The sequence below is a fragment of the Pongo abelii genome, chromosome 4 (genome assembly GCF_028885655.2).
Source record: "Pongo abelii isolate AG06213 chromosome 4, NHGRI_mPonAbe1-v2.0_pri, whole genome shotgun sequence".
In the NCBI taxonomy this organism is placed as follows: domain Eukaryota; kingdom Metazoa; phylum Chordata; class Mammalia; order Primates; family Hominidae; genus Pongo; species Pongo abelii.
The window spans coordinates 177655039-177675900 of NC_071989.2; the positions used below are offsets into that span (position 1 = coordinate 177655039).

A 20862-nucleotide genomic window follows, 5' to 3' on the forward strand; every position below is an offset into this window, starting at 1 on the left:
GGGAGAACCCTCGTGACTCAAGTCTTTCTGCTAGGGGACCGGGGCTGGCCTGTGCAGAAAAGTCCCAGGTGTTCTCATCACTAGTAGCAGCTTCCAGCTTCATTCATTTGGGGTCCAGGTAGCATGGGGAGATGGCCCACAGGAGGAAAACCAGGTCCATTCTGATCCACTAAAAGGACCCACCACACCTAGGCTTTTGAAAAGCCCCATGGGGAGAAGATCGCTGAGCTCCACTGTTAGCTACTGCCTTTGCTCTGATCCGCTCTTCAGTGAAGGTTCCCCCTGGAGCCCACAGGCCTTTTTTGCAAAGTTTGGAAAACACAGACATCTGGAGTCAGGCTTAATGATCAATTGCCTCAAAATCACTTTGGCAACTCCAGCAATTCACATGTTGACTCAGTGGCCCAGTGCAATCATTCTGGTGGCGTCCACACTTGACCAAGGGTCTGTAGAGGACCCTGGTTATGTTGTTCCTCTCACTTCTACGGTATTTGTCTGGAAATGCTGAAAGCATATTCCCAACTCCAGAGAGCAAGGCCTCCTCAGAAAACTGGTGCCAAGAAAGAATGCAGTGGCCCTTCCAGGAGAATGGATGAAGCTCTTCCAGAAAAGACTGTGGGATAGGAAGATGGGCCCCGGCTCCTGCCAAGAAATATACTCTGTGGGCCTTCTTTTCCTAAAACAGGGATGGGGAGTCTGTTTCTGTTTCATGAACACTCAGATGCAGATACACAACAGGAGAAAGATGGCGCCAACAGGCGTCTGGCATAACCCTTTCTCTAGCTCCTTTAGTAGGAGAATTTACAAAAAGTGGGTTATGAAGGCTCTTTGTTATTTAAAAACGTGCTCTGTGTGTCCCCGGAAGTAGTTATCACCTCTACATGTTGGCATGAATGCTTAGTGAGAACACCAACTAGGGGAGCTATTCTGTACCTCTAATTAAGCTACAGGATATAGAGCCAAACCTTCCGCATTAATATGCCTTCCTTCTTTTTATTTCTCTAGTATTAACCCTCTGTCATCCTGAATTTCTTTATCCATTAATTGTAATAAGGACCACTCTCCCACCTTAGAACATTATGTTATCATCCTTTCCCTATAAAATATGGGGATTAATTTAGACCTTCAGCAACCTACTGAGGCTGGATGTGGGGAAGAATCCAATGACGGCTGATGCCATGAAATCTGACCCGGCCCAGAATCTTCTGTGTGCTTGAAAATGGGTGCTGTAGGCCACGTCTTGCTAAACACTCAAGGGGAAACAGGAGGAGCCCTCCAAGTCCCAGCTAGGGGCAACAGTGGCTCTTTCCTTCTCTCCTGTTGGTGACTGCACTGCTTGTCAATGGCTGTGGGTTGTCATGGTGATTCCTGATGCAAGAGTAACCAGGCATGCAGCAAAACCATTGGGCGGCCTGTCTGAAAAACAAGACCTCTTTCTACCCCAGAGACACAGGAGAGTGCTAGGAATGGGCTGTAAGCCACTGGGTTTTCCTAAGGGAAACAGATGAAAGCTGAGATTCCAAAAGACCAGAGAGAGAGAACTATTATTTGGTTACCAGATCAAGTGACCTCACCTATGGTGGCTTGCCCATTCCTTCCCTCATGACTATTAGGGTGGTAACTTTCCTATCTGATTGCCACATGGTTACCAATCAGTCCTTTAAATGGGGTGAACCATTCATTCAATGACTAGCATGGAATGATTCCAGAATTTAAGTCTACCCAACGGCTTTCCAGGTACACAAGAGAGGGAAGAACCCTTCCCTCAAGAATGCATCGCCAAGTCAGTCTGCTTCTTCTGCTGGAGAGAATTCTCATTGTCCCACCTCGACTGGGTCTCTAAACACAAGCAGCTCCTTGACTATCGTCTCATAGGGCAAACATTAGTGGGCTGACGACAATGAACCAGAGAAAGTTCCATGGACACAGAGCCATGAATTATGCTGAGCCATAACAAAAGGAGTTGATCTGCAGTTCAACAGCACCCTCTCTGTGGCTTGATCCATTAAGAAATTCTTGCTCTGCAGATCAGAAAACTGGCTCTGCAGATCTGCCTGTGACTGGGTGAAGCAGATGTCTCTGGATGGATGTGCTGTGGTTAAGGGCATGGACTACCCAGGTTCCAATCCTGGCTCCATCATGCTAAGTGACAATGGTCAAGTCACTTAACCCTCAGTTTCCCCATCTGTAAAATGGGCCTTTCCACAACACCTTCCTCTTAGCATTGTGGTAGATTAAATGAGATGATGCACATGAAATTGCTTAGCAGTTTCGGGTCCTGAAGCATATTAAGTATTCAATAAATGTTAGCTGCTATTATTAGCAGTAGTAAGTAGTTCTTGTGAAACAGCTGGTGGGGAAAAGTGAACTATAGGGAGTGAAGTTTTGTTCACTGCTCTGTAATTGGCACGTTGCTTGGCAAACTCCGAGAGCCTCAAATGGTCTTGTCTGCCTTCCAAGAAAATTAAACAACAGGTGCTAGAGTTGTCTTAACTTATTCCAGCCCGAAGACAGTCTGGTTTGGTTTAAGACCACCTGGAGTGGGTTTAAAAGCTTCCACCTCAAATGACTGCCCTCCCCACTTACGTGGCTTTCCTATGCATGTCATGTGATCGATGAGCACTAAATGAATGCTCCTGACTCCCTGGAGGGGAGCTGTAACAACGCAGCTTGCAGCTGTCCATCAGAGGAGGAAATGACAGCCTTTTCCTGCTTTGGGAGGATGGACCTCTGAGCTACAAGGTGAGGGATCTCAGGGCACGATGGCTGGCTGCCCACAGAGGATCACCATCTCCACAGATGTCCCAGGAGCCTATGAGCCTGGGTGGGCAGGGGAAGGCAGAGAAGCAAGACTATTCACCCTGAGCTTCCAGTGAGGAGGAAGACAGGTCATTTCTCTAATAATCGAGCTGCTCCCACCCCTGGAGTTGGGATCATGTGCCCAGTGATATGTCCTGTTCTCACCTTGGGTTCTGAGATGCCTCCATGTGGGATATTTCAATTCTAAACATACTTCCTAGTATCCAAATGGGCACCAACTCACTTCCTAGCAGCTAGTTTTAAGGAGGGAAGCTGACAGATTACCTTGCATCCCCCAAAGACAATAAGGGTTGCTAGTAATCAAAAATAAATGCGTGTTTATACAATGAATGGCCGCAGGAACTGAACATGTTTAGGATTAATTATAGGGAGACATACTAGCTATTTTCAAATATCTGAAGACAATGACAACAGACTTTTCTGAGTTTTCTAGAAACCATTACTGATGTTTAGTATAAGAAAGAGCTTTCTAACCTTCCAACTAGGCAGTGAGGACTTATCAGAGGAACCATCAGCAAACGAGTGACAGAAGGATTTGTGAGAGCGTGCATGAGAAGGATTCTTGTCCTAGCCAGGTAGGAGGCTGTGCTTGGAGCCCTGAGGTTCCTTTGAACGCTAAGATTTTGGAACTTAAACTGAAGGGGGTAACTCTTGTGAGGCTCCAGGGGACCAAGGACAGAATATCATGCTTAGGACAGCTGGGGCTTGTTCCTTGTGGATGCACTTGCTGCAGCCTTTAAAAAACAGAGACATTCTCTCCAGAATGGCCAAGAATTTTGGGCATTTGCCCAAAGGAACACACCGAGAAAAGCTCCCAGGAGGCTGGCTGTCTACATACTGGACTGGGCAAGTTTGATAGGATGGCCAAAAAGTCCAGAGGAGTGGGGGAAGACGGGAGGCAGGCAGGAGAACCAACTACAGTGTACCCACTTTATTACCGCCAGCATCACAGCAAGTGCTAGAAAGGAAATGTCCAGGGCCACTTTGTGTGGCAGAGGCAGTTCAGCTTTGCGAGTACCCATAATTTGAGAGATGGAATGAGAAGAAAAAATGCAATCCTCTCACAAAGAGCCTCTGAGTCAAAGGAGAGAAAATTACTCAGACTACCAGGGTATTCTAATCAGAGTCTTCTTATCAGTGTCTCCAGTCTAACAGGGAGAAATCCAATCTACAGCAGGCTGAACACTAAATTAGATCGAATCAGGGCCTGCTTTCCAACCACTCAATGGCAGGTCAAAACCCAATGACAGCTACTTGAGTCCCAGTTACTGGTTCTTTCTGGCAAGGCCTGCCTGAGTTGTGTCAACTCTTGGTCTCAAGAGAGGAGAGCTGCTTCATCTTTACCCCAAGCTACTCGATTCCATCTGCTCAAAATGGTGACAGTAAACTGGAGTTGCCTTCACGACCCATGCAAGGTCCTGTTAGTTCTATTAACCTCATGGCTGCTATTAGCTTGGAGCTGAGATACACGTCTTTTTAAGTATACATGCACTGTGCTAGGCACTGTGATGCACATTCTGTGTCTCCTTAATGTGTGCAAAGCCATTTTCCTTCCTGCACACACACACACAGATTATAAAAGGAAAATTACACCAGCTTGGTGGAACACAACACTGCCAAATCCACCTCAAGGTAGATACTACTGATACTCTTCTTTCAAGGGATTAATAGCTACAGTTAACTAGCCTTATGGTGGCAGTTATAATGTACAGTTTCTTTGCTACAAGCAAAGAATACCATCTGTGAAATACCCAGCTCCCTGCAGAGCCCTGGCCTGTCATTCTAACACATAGCCTTAAAAGCCCACCAAAGGCTGGGACCGTTGAACAGGAATTTGCCCACACAGACACACACAGAGTGGGGCAGACAGGAAGACAGAGATGGGGGACATGCAGAGAAAGAGAGACTTTTCTCTCTCTTGCTTTCAGCTTCACTGAAACAAACCTGGTTGCTGGTATGACAGATCTGCTCTCTGGAAACTTGCTGGGCATCTCATGCCTACATAATTCACATTAGTGTGTGTTCTGGGAGAATCTGTCCAGAGCTGAGTCTTAAAGGACATGGGAAGGGTAGAGGAAAGATGTAAGAAAGGGCTGGAGGAAAAGTCTCACTTCCTCTTTCTTGAAGAGTCCCTGGGCATCAGCCACATAAGATATGTCCCTTGTTCCTGTCTCCTTCTTTGCTCTTGTGCCTGCCACCCCTTTAGAGCCCCAGCTTGAGTCCTGGCCCACAAACCCATGCTGTGGGTCCTCTGAACTTTACGTAGGAGACGGGGTGGTGCCAGGCCTCTTCCTCACTGCCTGTGACTTGGAGGTGATTTTAAAAAGACACACATGTGCACACATGCACACACACACCCGCACACCTCTGCAAACGTACATCATGTGCTATTCAGAGGGCTGGGAGGTTTCTGAATGAAGGGCATGGCCATGTAGGTTCTTTTCCAGTTTCCATACCTATTCTGCTGTGTGACTGGGGGAGAGTCATGTATCTCTCCAAGACTTGGTCTTCTCCACTGCTTAAAGGATACTCAAGATCAGTTCCTAATACCCAGAGGAACTGTAATGGTGATAGAGCAAACGTGCACATGCATGCACACAAACACACACACTCCCACACCCATGGTACATGTGTGTAGATACTATAGCTGCCTTGTCACAAATCAGAGATGATTTTACCAGCACAAAAATTAAACTATACTATGAGCTAAATTCTTTTCCTTCCTTCTCCACATCAGAGTTCAATTATCTTCTTCAAACATTTAAGCTCAAATGACCAGAATGAAATAAATGCAAACAAATAATCCCTGAGCTTAAAATTCGAGGCAACAACCCTTCCTTTAAATTAAGTAAACACTCCCCTCCACCCTGTCTTTCCCAGATGGAGTCACACTGGTGACTGATTATGCTCCTCTCGAATTATTCCCCCCACCCCGACCCCTCTTCAAGGTCACATGCCCATCAGCAGCTGTGTCTCAGCTTTAGTACTAGAATTTGGTATGTGAATGTTTTAGTTCCTTACATTCTTAGCACACTACTGAAAAATGTTTTTCTTTTTGTTGGATTTGACTCTTTCCTAGTCCCTATCCCCAAACCCTGTGCTTAGTATCTTCATGCCTGGGCCGGGGCCCTCAGCTGTATCATTTGGGTTTATGCACACTGACCTCGGTCTTCCTCTGCCCACTCGCTGACTCTCCTTTCATAAAAATAGGAAATGGAGGTGAAGCGTGGACAGCTCAAACATTTTTTTCTGTTTTGTCTGCAGAAAGTCAAAAGAACTCTCCAGAGCATGGCTCAAAGTTTTCAGGTGGGAGCCTTCTGACAGTACCAAAGACACAAACAGTGACAAGGTTCCTACTCACAGCAGCTGTAGGGACACCAGCCCATCAAACAGTCCCTTGGCAATCTCGGTGATCTTGTTCCCATAGAGGACCCTGAAAGAGAGAAGGAGAAGACAGCAATCACTGCGGATGTGAGGCCACCAGAACCCAGTCCTGTAGGAAGCCATCACTTCGGCCAGTTCTGGGTATGAGATCTCAGGACAACCCCTTCCACGGCCTGCCTAATCCCTTCTCATCGGCGAGACAGAGGCAGCCAAGAGCAGCCAGGGGCTGGAAGGGCAGGTTGTCTGGGAGGCGAGGAGAAATGGGCTCTATCCTGCTCCATTCCTGGGCAACCTAGCCCAATACATAATCCCCAACAGGAAGAAGCGGTCTCTTTGTGGTATCTCCTTAAGCTGCTAACATGACTCACACCCCAGCAATAAATACACTGTGTGGGAGACTGGCCCTGTGTCTTCAATGGGTATTGATCAGCTTGAGCCCAGCCTACAGGACGTTTCCTTTTAATATCCCTTTGCATCTTAGGAATTCCTAAGCTGAGTCATTTAATCATCCATCTAGACAGGGCTTTGTGCATCTGGGGTCATCTCCAGATTGTGCAGGGACTGCTGAGTCAAGGACTGGCTCTCGGGAAAAACCAGGGAGCTTTGCTGTCTCACAGTAATGGCAGCTTTTACTTTCTATCCGCTTTTCCTATTCTTTGAGTTCCAGGAACCCAGGAACTCAGAACCCTTTTACCCCTTTCTCTTATGGGCCTCCAGTGACCCTCATACTGGTGTCTCTGATTCATGGGCCTCATCTTTGGTGTCTTGGTGAAGCCTGGGGAGGAAGGCTACTGGGTCTCCCACTCCAGCACAGTGCTCAGGGGCGTCTTTGTGCCCTGCCCTTGCTGGTGCTCTGCAAAGGCACGAGAGAAGCTCGGCTGGCCTCTCTCTGCTCCCAACCACAGCAGGGGCTTTGCTGTCTCTTGGGTCCAGCCTCCTCTGTGACCCAGGGAACTGATCGTAGGAGAGTTTGGTTGTTTTTCTTAAGTCCTCTCCAGAGCCCTGAAGTGCACTGAATGCATGCAATATTCAATTTTCACTCGGATCGCAATCCAGGCTGTAATCCTTCTTTGAGGAGACAAAATATTAGGATGCGGAAATGGTAAATGGGTGCGATAAACCAAACCCCCCTTTTCCAGACGTCACTGGGAGTGAAGAGTGAATGTCTCCGTCTGCCTACGGGTGTGTTTCATTAATGTTTCAACAAATTAATGACTAAATAAAAGTCAGCATGATAGCTCAGGCACACATTTGTAATTCATATTAATGCCCCACCGCTCACTGTGCCAAATGTAGTAATGTCACTGTCTGCCCTTCTCAGCTGATGTCAGGACTTCTAGTGTAGCAGAAGCCGCGGGGCTTGGGGCAAGAGGGGTCCTCACATCACCCGCCATGCCTTGGGATAGCAGGCTTCTGAGCCCAGTGCGTCAAAACCACTCCCTGGCAGGTGGAGGCGGGCTGAGGCTCAGGCATCTGGGTGTACCCCTGTCTGGCTTCCCACCCCAGGTCTTGGCTTGCCTTTCAGATCTGAGCTCAAACATCTCTTCCTTGGGAGGTGTCTCTTTAATATTTTAGTTAATGTTTTATAACACCTGTTACCCTATTTTAGTTTCTTCATATCACTTATCTTTATGTCACATTATGTTACGTAAATATGTATTTAATTTTAATTTTTTCTGCCTCCCTCCCCCGCACCTCCCAGCTCCCTTGCATGGAGGCCCCATGAGTGTAGTAACGTTATATGGCTGTTCATGACTGGGTCTCTAGACCCCAAAATAGAACAGAGTCTAGCACAATAAATATTTATTGAATGAATGAATGCATGCACAGGTAAGGGGTAAAGGCTCTCTAGCCCTTTACCTTGGCTGCTCCTGAGCTGGGATTTGGTGTTCTTGTGTTCAACTGTAAGCTCTGTCAGGCCAAGGATCCTGTGTGTACAGTTCACTGCCATACTCGCAGTGCCTATAATACTGCCAGTATACAGTAGGCATCTACTGCACGAATGAATGAATACATCGGGAGTGAGAGGTGCTTCACTTAAACCATGCTCACATATATTTCAGAATCGGGCAGCAGCATGCCAATTTCATGTTTGGCAACTAGATTTTGAATTCCTTTTCCTATGAGACAGGAAGCACCTCACTGCCCTCAGACTGTCTCCAAATCCTGGCTGAGGGAAACCAGACAAGGGAAGAGAGAGGGTGGGGACAGAGACAGGATCCTGGTGGCAGACGGCTCCTCTCCCTTCTCCTCTGTGATCTTCAGCACAAGCAGACACTAATCTCACACATGGTCCCATCTTTGATATCCCAGCCAGATGTTCTGTTCAATAAATGAAACTAATTTACTCTGCAAGCAGCAGGCAACAGCTGAATCTGAGACTTCCCAGTCCTCATCCCCTTCCCGGTGAGATGGGGCCAGGTGGGGGGAATATGTGCATCTTGTTACCTGCCCACTCATAAATTAGGTAAACAGGTTGCACGTCTGCACGGAGACGCAAAATACAGACAGACTGATCAAGAGTGTGGGTTCTGAAGCCAGACAGCATGGGTTCAAATCTTGTCTTTCCTACCTGTTACTGTGGACTTTGGATAAGTTACATTTAAGAATAAGTAAATGGTTGAATAAAACAAGATTTTTTTTTGACATATTAACTCTGTGCCAAGTACAGTTTGTGGTACTAGGGATACATCCGTGAACAAAACAGATAATAATCCCTGTCTCGGTGGAGCTTAGATTGCCCAAGTTCTTTAGCTGTAAAAATGAAATGACAATATATTTTATATTTTAGGTTGTGGTGAGGACTAAACCTGACAGACTCCTAGAACAGTACCTGGTACCCAGTCAATGCTCAGTAAACGCTACTAATTACTGTTTTACTGTACACATGATCATCATTGGATGGGCTGGGAGGGAATGGGATCACTGTCCCCATCCTGCCTACTAAGAAGCATCCATAAAAGGCTCAAGTGACTTCCCTATGCCACACATGAGTCACTGACAGAATGAGGACATTCTATACCTTCCTGCCGGCAGGGGTCTTGGAACCCACCCTGGTGGGTGAAGCTTTGGTTCCAACCAGTGGGCTGCCTATGGGTTTCAAAATCAAAGACAGGAAGGGCTATAGGATGGGGTGGATGTTTTCTTAGGACAATGGCCATGAGAGTGGTCTGGAGAGCAAGCCTGAAAATCAGCAGAAGAAAATGAGCTCCTCCCTTGGCAAGGCCAAGCAGTAATAAACACGCATCACCATCTCTCCTTACACCAGAAAGATAGCGCTGTGGTGGCATGTGGGGTGGGAGGGGGACGTGGGGTGGGAGGGGGACGTGAGGTTGGAGTAGAAGATGCATTCGAATTAGAAGCCAATAACTGGGAAAGCTGCTAGGCACTTAATCAATAAAAATAATGCATTTGGGTTGTAGAAATATTCCCCAAGATCAATTTCCCCTGAAGAAATATTTGTTTCTTTTACCAGGTTGCCACAAGTGTGTAAGGGAACATAAAGTCTTGATAAACACCTCCTGAAAAATATGGTTGCGTCTCTCTTCCCTCCGGCGCCCCTCCTCCCCCCACCTCAGCCCCCAACTCGGGCCCCACTTACAGCGATGTGAGTGATTTCAGGCCCTGGAAGGCATCTGGAGCAATATCCGATATCTGATTCTTGCTGATGTCTCTGAAAACGTTAACGGTAAAGTCTAAGAACATGGCTCAAAAGTGCGATAACGGTCACTCCTAAGTGTGAATCAAGCATTTCAGACATTCAACATGGTAAGGATTAATTAATCAATCAAGCAATTCATTTATTCATAGTGCAAGAGAAGGAGCTTAAAGAGCCTTCAGTTCAACTACCTCATGATAAAGTGCACCACATTTACATCACTCTTCTTGGTTTTCAAAGAATACTCACCCGTGGCATCTTGATCGGGACACGAGGCTGTGAACATGTGAACCACCACTTTGTAGGTGGAAAATTGAGCCCAGTCAAATTAGGGCCTTACGTCTCATTACCAAGCAATTAACAGCACAGATGAAAGAGGAACCGGCTTCACCCAACCAACCACAGGCCAGGGTTCCTGTAGGCATCATCTTCTTGCCTCATGCCTCAGCAGCTGCTCATTTTTCTCCCAGAAAGTCCTGAGTCATTTCACCTCCCCAGTGACTTTTCCTCCCTGACCTGAAAGGAGGTTTTTGAGCAGTGACTTAAGTCTCTGTCTGGTCCAGTGCAAGCTCTAGGCTGTGTGATGTAAGCACATCCTGGGATTCTCAGGGGACGCCTTGGAGATGTGGGCTTGTCACTGGCTGGCAGTGTGTTCCTCATCTGGGAGCAAGTCCAGGGTATGAGAATGTCCTAGGCTTTGGATAATGAGAGCAAGAGGGATGCTGTGGGCCAGGGGGATTCTATTAATGCTGGGCCCGGGGCCTGGGGCAGCTAACCTGGCTTTACAGGTGCAAAGGAATCTCCTCGACCCTGGCTCCTTCCCAGAGGCCCTGAGGCTGCTCAATCACGGGCATCCCAGTGACTTCTGAGAACCCGGACACCAGCTCTTGCTAATGGCCCTTCACTGAGGGGAAATTCTTTCTCTCAGAGTCATTAGCTCAGGGATGGCCTCTGGGATCCTGTCACTGGAAGGAGAGATGCTCCAATTTCCTGCGACATCAAACCTCTCCAGTTCTTTTTCTTTAACAAAATAAATAAACGGGTCTTTGCTTTTGTGCAGAAGTGGGAGAGCTGGGATCTTGGAAGGTCAACAAGGAGGTGAAGAGAGAATATGGAGAAAAAAAAGCACAACAGAGCAGATTCTTAAGCAATTGACTCCAGCGAGGCCAGACACTCCAGCCTCTTAAGCACATGCAGTGGGAATCTCTCTGAGCCTCTTTCCTTCCTTCTTCTAATAGATTTCAAAAAACCATGCCACAACCTTTGCCGAGGCCTCTACTTCCTCCCCTCCCTGTCTCCAAAGCCTGTACTTTGAACGATATTTCACAGGTTAAGGCTCTTTGGCACAGCTGTCTAGTTTATCCCTTTAGCTGGCGAAATCACCTCCAACAAATCCGCAGATTGAGCTCACAAACTCGTCAGCTTACACCGGGCTTTTCTTCCACGCTCCGGTTTTGTTTAAGGGTCTTAACAAGCAAATACTCTGGATTATCCTAATCTCACTTGCCCTCAGCATGGCTGCCTATGCAAAGCATTCCAGACAAACATGAAGGATCTGTTTAGACTGGACTAGCAGGAAGGCCTGTGTTGTCTTTTTTCCCCCTGATTATGAATTGTCCCTTCAAGGTGCTGAGACCTCTAGTTGCAAGAGGAAGGTCTGTGGCCAGCACAGAAACCCTCTGCTTTAGCTCTGGGAGGGCAAACTGGTTTTCAGTCCACAACTAGACTTCTGGACCCATCTCTCCCTACAGTATGAGGTGAGATGTCTCACGGTTTGGAGGTGATGGAGAGTGGGAATTGGAGAAGTGATAGATAGTTTAGCTGGGAATTGACCTTGGTCACTTTGTCTTTTTTTTTATTATTATAAAAACTGTATATTAAGGCTGGTTCAAAGGTAGTGAGCTCTCTCAATGGATTGTTCACAGTCAGTTAAGGATCAAACTCCTTGTTCTACTCTTTCCTCCTTTTTCACTACTGTACTCAACTAGTCTTTTAAAAATGTATACATATTTGGTGTGCAACACAATGTTTTGATATATGCTTTCATTGTGGAACAGCTAAATCAAGCTACTTAACCTATGCATTACCTCACATGCTTCTCATTTATTTGTGGTGAGAACACTTAAAATCTACTCTCTGAGCTATTTTCAAGTATACGATACATTGTTGTTAACTACATTCACCGTGTTGTATAATACAATGGATTTCTTGAACTTACTCCTCCCATCTACCTGGAATTCTGCACCCTTTGACGAACATCTGTGTCATCTTCATCTCCACCCCACCCCCACCCCACTGGCCTCTGAACATCATCATTCTACTTTCTGCTTCTAAGAGTTTGGCTTTGTTTAGATTCCATGTACAAGTGAGACCATTTGGTATACTGCATCTTAATTCTTAATTCTGCAAGAAGGAAACAGCAGCCCTGAGAGGTGAAGTACCTGGAGCCATAAGTGACTGGACACAGCCATCTGGGCACAGAGCAAGCATCTCAAGTCTCCTATCAGCTCAAGGCCCTCTCTGCTATTTTGTTGTGATGGATGCACAACATACGGCACTGAGCTGGAAGGCAGATGGGAGATGACTCCAGCTGCCTACTGACTTCCATGCTTGACCCTGTCCCTAGCCACAGCAGATGCTCCTAGAACTGATTCTGGGCACTGGGCTGACTCTTGACCAGTACTTCTCAAACCTCACGAGGGTGTAGATTAAAAATGCACTGCAGAGAGTCTGATTTGTAGGCTGGGGGCTTGGGGCTAGGAATCTGTATACGTAACACATCTCCAGGTGATTCCCACGTAGGTGGTCCCTAGGTCATATACTTCAGGCCACAGTGTTTTAGAAAATGGTCTCAGACCCACCTTTGTCCTCTGGGGCTTATAAACTGGATGACCAAGAAGGGGTAGCTTTTCCAGACTGTTCGGAATAGAGGTGGCAAATTCAAGTGCCTATAAAGGTCATGCAGGGAATGTAAGTGTGAGATATTAGGAAGTCCTGGAGCTTGTGGAATGAGTTGCTCTGCCTAAGAGCATGTAAGAGAAAAGAACTCCCAACACCCCATTCTGGCACAATAATAGATAGCCCAGGTGTCAGGCCTACCAGTTAACCAAACTTGCAAGACCGAGGGGCTGCCTCCAGTGCTTTCTACTGCTTCTCTGTGTCTTCTCTGCTTTGATACAGCTTGAGTATCCCTAATCCAAAAATCCAAAATCTGAAATGCTCCAAAATCTGAAACTTTCTGAGCAATGACATGACGTCACAAGTGGAAAATTCCACACCTGACCTCATGTGACTGACAGATTGCAGTCAAAACTTCATATCATGCACAAAATTATTAAAAACTTTGTAAAAATTACCTTCAGCCTATGTGTATAAGGTGTATATGAAACATAAATGAGTTTCATATTTAGACTTGGATCCCATTCTCAAGATATCTCATTATGTATGTGAAAATATTCCCAACTTTGAAAAATTCAGAACTCTGAAATACTTTTGGCCCCAAGCATTTTGGATAAGGAATACTCAACCTTTTAGTTTGTACTTGGAATGTTTTTTATACGAAGGTGACCACTAGGAATAGGCAGAGACAAAGCCATTCATTCAGAGAGAATTCTTTTTTTTTCCTCCCCCGTCCCCTTTTTTCTTTTCTTTTTTGGTAAGAGATAAGAGCAGGGTGTGGTTCAGTCACAGTTGAGGGGGAAACTTCTTCCTGTTAGATATTAGGGATAAACTGGTCATGTATATTTAGGAAAAATTAGGGTTTTGAAATCTATTCTCACCAGGGACCCTACCTCTCCCAAACCATTGATTACACTTCAGTCTAGGTTTCTGAAGTTCCATTAGTTGAACATTTTTAAGTGTGCTCTCTTCTCTATTACCATCCTCTTGGGGGAAAAAAGGGCATCATAATAAATATCAATAGCATCATAAGTGATCAAAAATTAAATTCACTTTCCAGGCCGTGACTGAGAAGGTCTTATGAATTTTGAATGCACAGATCATGGCAAGTCCAATAGGATGGAGAAGGAACAGTGAAACATAGTCAAGCTTTAAATTACCTGGACTTCACAAAAAATTAGAGCAGTAACTTAAATCATGCAGGAGATATAGGTTGGGGCAGTGACTGAACTTGTCATTTTTCACTGAAATTACTATCTGGCTGCATAATCAAGCTGAGCTTTAAAAATGAATTGGGGGGGGGTGCTTGGAGAGCGGGCTGGGGAAGCAGGGACACCAGGAGATTAATGGCCCGAGGTTTTAAATATTAAGGCCTATATTTATACAGCTCCTCCAGCAGGAATGCTGCCAAGGGGAGGGAAGAAGTACGTGCTTCGAGCTGCCTCATTATGTTGGTTTCCACTTCTGGAATTGCACCAGGAGAAAAGCTTGTTTGGTTTGGATTTCCAGGGAGATGGGAAGTTGGCTTCCCGAGATCTGAGGGTAAAGCCTACCAATGCCACTGTTTCGCAGGGATATTTATTTTTAACATAAAAGGAATCAGCAGACACTTAACCTCTTTAATGTGGGCCCTCCCACTCAAGGGAAAGCAATGAATCAGCCTTGTGTAGAAGGAAGAAGCAGGACCGAGTCCATGCATACTTCTACCTGACTCTCTCTTTCCTCTGTGGGAGGGTGAGGTGTGGGGGGATGCAAAAAGAATAAGTGGAACGAAAACAGCAACTTGGTTACTGGGCTCTACTAAATGATTTCTTAGCCTGAAAAAGGGAAGAAGTATCTGTCCAGAATTTTAATACCTGTGATGGCAATGGTTGGGCTGTTTCTGAATCCTACTGGCCTCCCTGCAGAGCCCCCAGCTCTGAGTGACTCACAGAGCAGTGCTCAAGGTCGTCATGGGATGGGGAAGAATGATGACATTGTCACATGGTGGGGATGAGGGCGGTGAGGCAATGGTGCAGTCCAAGCTGCCATGGTGAGGGAGGAACAGCAGGGTTGGTGTCACCGGGCATTGATGTAATGCAGTGGTGGAGTGATGAGACTTACAGAGCTAATGGGGATGTAGGGGGTGCTCACATGTTGACCATACCCTCCAAGGCTTCTCATTTCAGGCAGGAAGAACAGAAAGTCTGTACCATGGTAAAGGACGCATGTGATCTAGTACCAACTTTTCCAACACAAGCCCCATCCTCACCCCTCGCTTGTTCCACTCCTTGCTTTTCCACAAACTATCGACACATGCTCCCTAAGGCCTTTCACTTGCTTTTCCTGCCTGAGACAGTCTTTCCTGAGAGCTCGGGGCTCACTCCCTTCCTTTCTTTAGGCCACCTGCACATAGAGACCTTCATAAGCACGCCTACCTGAAAGACACCCTCCCACCATCACTGATACTCTGATTTCTGATATTCGTTTCTTTATTTTCTGCGTTCTCCCACTCGAATGCAAGCTCCATGAGAGCAGACTTGGTTTCTGTTCACTGCTCTATCCATAGATCCTTGCTTGCAGCAGACATTCACTCGGTATTTGTTATATGAATGTATGCATGGTTGTAGGGATGTTGGTGACAGTGGTGTAGACAGCTGCAGGGCCACCGTCACGTCTCTGCTGAAACTCCTATTTTAGGTCCACATCACTGGAGCCAAGGGGACAATATAAATGGTGATATGGATTTTCCAGGCTAATTCGTCTCTACCTCCCACACAGATAATTTTACTTTGCTTTAGTTGGAGAGGCTCTTAGCGCTACATGTCCAAACCCACACACCTCACAATCTTCAGGCAATGCTTCCATATCTTACCTCCCAAGCTTAGGACAGTGTTCCAGGTCTGAAACAGAACTGCCCAGGAGGAATGGACATGGTCCGTCACCTGGACAGGTTGCCCACTACACATTGCAAACAACCCCGGAAATTGAAAACATTTGGGCTCATTTCTCCACAGGGGAAACTCACATTCGCTTCAGTTTCTTGTACTGGGTGAAGGCTCCTGCAGGGATGGCTTTGATGGAGTTCTGTTCTAGGCGTCTGGGAAACAGAGCAGAGAAGAGTGAATTAACCATCCACCTGTCAACAAGTGGTCACTGAGGGCTACTGTGTTCTCTGGCCTTAAGGACAGGGAGGTCTTTCTTATCACAGGTGCACGGTCTGGTTTGTGGGAGACCAGACAAAACACTGTAGCAGCCAGAGAACTCAGGTCCTAGTATATGGAGCACCTGTCCAAGGGTCTAACTCTCCTTGGAGAAAGCTGGAGAGGATGACTTTTCCTTGAGGATTTTTGATTCTTGCTTATTATAAACCGCCTTTGGCAGCAGCTGTCTTCTTCAGAGAAAGCTGTAGAAGTAACCAAGCAGAATATAGAATAAGTCAAAGGGATAAAGAGAAGGAAGAGTAAAAAGAGATGGACCATGGGCCAGCAATGCTTATCTGTCATGGAACCATGTCACTACTCAGTTAAACAGTCAGCTACACTGCTAATGGGGCAGAAATGTCAATGGTTGACTTCATTTCTGAGCTTTTCCATGGGCTGTTTTAATACAGTGCAGGAACAGCCTTAACATCTTTAGGCTCCCAGCCTGACATTCATCAAACTGGCTCCCTGACATCCTGCAAGGCCTGGGGGCCCAGACTGGACCACTCCCCTGGGCTGCTGCTGGAATCTGTGCCTTTAACCTCTTACGGAGTTTCCCGAAATGCTTCCTCTCCTATTACTTTGAAAGGAACAAGAGATGCTGCAGGCCCAGGGCCCAGAACTTCCTTGGAAGAGAAGGGGCCGTGGGGAATGAGTGAGCATTTCCATTCTTTATTCTTTCAACTCTCAAATGACTTCCTGTCACCAAGAACAGGTGTGGTGGGAAACTGGCATGTGGGGGAGGCGGGGCGCTCTATTAGGGGTGATGAATGGCACCCTGGCCCAGGCTCAGGATCTCATCCCCATCCATCTCCCTTCTCTCCAAGGTGCAGATCTTTTCATCACCTCCTCATTTAGCCTTGATGCTCCTCAAACCCTCAGCTGGGAAGACACACACAAAAGTGTGTGTAGCAGGGGATGTAGTGGGAGCAAAAGGGATAGATGGGAGGAACGGGCTTCCTTGAAGCCTACAGCTAGTGGATGCACATTTCTGGCTGGGATGAACCCATTCATCTTGAAGAGTAATCCCCGCTGTAGAGTAGGGGAGACAGTCATATTAATTTGTGCCTCTGCGATCTCATCTTCATTGGGGGAACAGAGTATTTGTTACTGGAACCGCTAATGGAGCAGTTTGCCAGCAATTTTCCCATTTCAAACAACATCTCAGCTGCTAATGTGGAATGGTTTGTCAGGCCAACCCATAACACAGACAAATCACTCTCCAGGCAAAAGGAAGGGGGAAAGCAGGGAGAAAGGGGAAAGGCGGGTGAGAGGAGAGAGGGAGTATCAGGACATATCATTCTTGGCTGCCGGATGATAGAGTCTACAAATGAGACTGCCACGGTCTATTAACAATGCCTTTGTACCCTGCTGGAGGGGGGCGGGGAGTGCACTTTACTGGGAGCACAGTCACAGGCCTGGCTAGCCTGCTCACAGAGAGCCACAAAAGCTTGCCACAGGGTCTCAGGGACTGTGGGCTACTGGATACAGCCACCCACAGAGACGGCAGACTCGAGGCAGCCTGCCTTGCCTGAGAAGTTCCAAGGACATGCTCATTTTCCAGCTGAGCATAGAGTTCAGTAGAGATTTCTTAGCCAAGGCAGCAGCTCCATGGATCTCTGGGGCTGCCAGTCAGGTGGTGCGTGCTCTCCAGGAATCCCGTCAATTACCTGCCACTGTGGCAAGAGATTTCAGCTGGATGATGCCTTCAGGGAAAGCCACTGTCTGTAACAATGGCAACCCCCTCAGTTTTTGCAAGAGGATCCACTGCTCCCAACTGCAGGCCGATGAGCCTATGCAAGTCAGGCCAGCACTGGGTGTGAGGTCTGTGGGCTCTCTATGCAGTTCCTAATCAATTACCCTCCATCTTAATGATGGGTGCAAGAATTGAGGGAGAGATAAATCAAGGAACATGATGTGACGCTGGCCCCAAGGAGTCTGAGAATCTGATGAGAGAGACCAGCCCAAGAGCATCACAGAACCAAATATTATTGCTACCATAATAAACATCAAGAGCCATCATTTATGGGTTCTAGTTGACTATGTCTATTATCTCTTTTAATCCTTCCACTTGTGAGGTAAACCATATTGGCCCCATTTTGCAGATGAGGAAAAGAAAACCTAGAGGGATCAAATAGCTTGTCCAAAGTGACAGGGCCAGGAATGGGCAGAAATGATATCTCTGTTTCTATCCATTGGATACGCTGCCTCTATATATTTGTGAAAATGGAGGAAATGAAGGGGACTTTCTCAAAGTCACAGAACAGTTTAAGGGATTAGGGCCCCAGGGCTCACACAAAGAGACGTCATGCAGTCTCTGTGGAAGTAGGTATTCAGGGAAAAGCTGCAGGAGCCCAGAGAAGATGAAATATAGATGTGAACACACATAAAACAATGGAGTACACATGCAAATGGAGTACAAAGGTGTGGCTTCTGAACGAAGAAAAAAGAATTCCAGGCTTAACCTGTTAAGCCTGGCAGAGATCTTGCTCTGCATCCTGCACCCCTCACACTTGCTCACTCTGGCTTTTGGTTTTCTTTTCTTCTTTTTTTTTTTTTTTTTAAGAGACAGAGTCTTGCTCTGTCACCCAGGCTAGAGTGCAGTGGTGTGATCACGACTCACTGCAGCCTTGAACGCCTGGGCTCAAGTGATCCTCCCACCTCAGCTTCCTGAGTAGCTAGGACCACAGGCCTGTATTACCATGCCTGGCTAATTTTTAACTTTTATTTTTGTAGAGACAGGGGTCTCACTATGTTGGCCAGGCTTATCTCAAACTCCTGGCTTCAAGCAATCCTTCTGCCTCGGCATCCCAAAGTGCTGAGATGACAGGTGTGAGCCACCACGCCTGGCCTGGGTTTCATTCTTGTCTGCAGTCACTCAGCTTCTCAGGCTGTTTTGGGCACAGGCTGAACACCCAGCCCCTCCTGGAGTGCCAAGGCCATTGCATGATGAGGGTCAACCCTGCCCCAGGAGGCAGCAGGAATTTGTCTGCAGTGGGAGTGTGGTTGCGAACAGTTTGTGTACCTTCAATGTAAAGTAAAGGAAAGGGGAGGGATAACCATAACCACCACCACCACCACCAAGAGCTATGATGGATCAGGTGCTTAGTTGTTAGGCACCAGGCTGAGAGTTTCACATGGTTTGTCTAACTTACTAGTTACATTCTATGAGGCAGATCTTATTAGTTATTACCACCTCTACATTAAACATGAGAAAATTGAGGCTCAGAGAGATTAAGTCACTTGCCCAAATTCACAAAGTCAGGGAGAGGTTGAGCTGGGTCTCAAAGCCAACTTCATCTGAGTTCAAAGCCCAAACTCTCAATCAGCAGGCTTTGCTGAATGCCATTTGGAGCTAAAGGGCCTTCATTTTCTTAGTCCTTTCCAGCTCATCCACAGGGAAAATGGCACCTTTGTCATGCAAGCAAGGTTGGAAAGTGTGCACACATGTGTGCGTGTTCACATGCGGTCTCTGTGCAGCAGGTACCCCTGGAAGTCTTTGCACTTAGCCTAGTCCTGCAACCTAGAACAAGGATGCAAAGGTCCAGACTCCTAGTGTGAAAAGCTCAATGGAAAGGACAAAAAGAAGCATTCGCATCAGCAAAAACTGTCACATTTAGGGATGTGTCTGAAGCCAACAGCTGATTTAGGTCTCTCTTAACTGGCACATGTGTCTTCCTTTGTCTGGCAAACATTCTTCAGGCTGCAAACTGATTTAATAGAACTAGCATAAAAACAAACATACAAATCAAACATCTGAGTGTCTTCCCACACCAGCAAAAACAATGGGAACATCTGATGGGGATTTCAGCCATTTGTGCTCTGTATTGATTTGCCCTAGTTCCTCAGATGCTTCCTTAATGATCTGTCATTTGCAAACATGTGACTAAACACAATATATTTCTAGCAATACAGAAGTCAACATGATGCCAGGGAGACTGACAGGGGCACGGCCGGCACAGGGGCATGTCTGCAAGTCACCTGGTTAAAAGGTCCCGGAGTGTGTGGAAACATTGGTGGTGGTGTTGATAATATGATGAACATTTACCATTTATTCAGGGCTTTTGATATGTCAGACACTGTCTTCCTCACACACTGGCTCAAATTATTTTTTTCAACAGTACTACGAACCAAGTAGTATTATTAATATACTCGTTTTACAGATGAGGAAATAATGGTACAAAGAGGTAAATTTTCCTAAGGTCAGGTAGCTAGTGAATGGTGGAGCCTGAATTTGAATCCAGGTTGCTGGTTGAAGTCCCTGTGTTCTTAACCCTTAGGCTATCCTGCCTCCCACCCAGAAGCCACTTTTGTGGTTTCTCAACTCTTTCCCATCTCTCTCAGCCTTCCTTGACTTGGGAACTCTTGTTAGGGTGTCCAGATCACGCCGAAGGAAGGAAGCCCCACGTTTATTCTTCCTTTAAGTCATCCTGGGCTAGTTGGTTGGACCAGACAACTTAGACCCCAAAGGTTCAGTTCCTGATGCTTCCCTATGCTGGAAGAAGGCTGAAAAGGAAGGTTCCTTTCAAGGTTATGCTCTGTGCCCACCTTCTGGGGCAGTCCCTTTCTGGCCTCTCTCTTTCTTTACCATTGGTCCTCATGGCTCTTCAGAAAGGTAGACTGTTGGCTGGGTGTGGTGGCTCACGCCTGTAATCCCAGCACTTTGGGAGGCTGAGGCGGTTGGATCACCTGAGGTCAGGAGTTTGAGACCAGCCTGGCCAACATGGTGAAACCCCATCTCTACTAAAAATACAAAAAATTAGCTGGGCGTGGTGGTGGGTGTCTGTAATCCCAGCTACTTGGGAGGCTGAGACCGGAGAATCACTTGAACCTGGGAAGCGGAGGTTGCAGTGAGCCGAAATCACACCATTGCACTCTAGCCTGGGCAATGAGAGCAAAATTCTGTCTCAAAAAAAAGAA

General features: G+C 46.7%; 1 protein-coding gene across 2 annotated transcripts in view; it reads right to left on the reverse strand.

Moving 5' to 3' along the window:
- The window catches only part of SLIT3 (slit guidance ligand 3), a 634924-nt gene that overhangs the window by 115456 nt on the left and 498606 nt on the right, over nucleotides 1–20862 (reverse strand). For both annotated transcript variants that reach the window (XM_024247052.3, XM_054556205.2), the window contains 3 exons: nucleotides 15768–15839; nucleotides 9806–9877; nucleotides 6182–6253 (listed from right to left, as the gene is read on the reverse strand). In XM_024247052.3, coding sequence (XP_024102820.1) covers nucleotides 6182–6253; nucleotides 9806–9877; nucleotides 15768–15839 — 216 coding nt within the window. The remainder of the gene's footprint in view (nucleotides 1–6181; nucleotides 6254–9805; nucleotides 9878–15767; nucleotides 15840–20862) is intronic.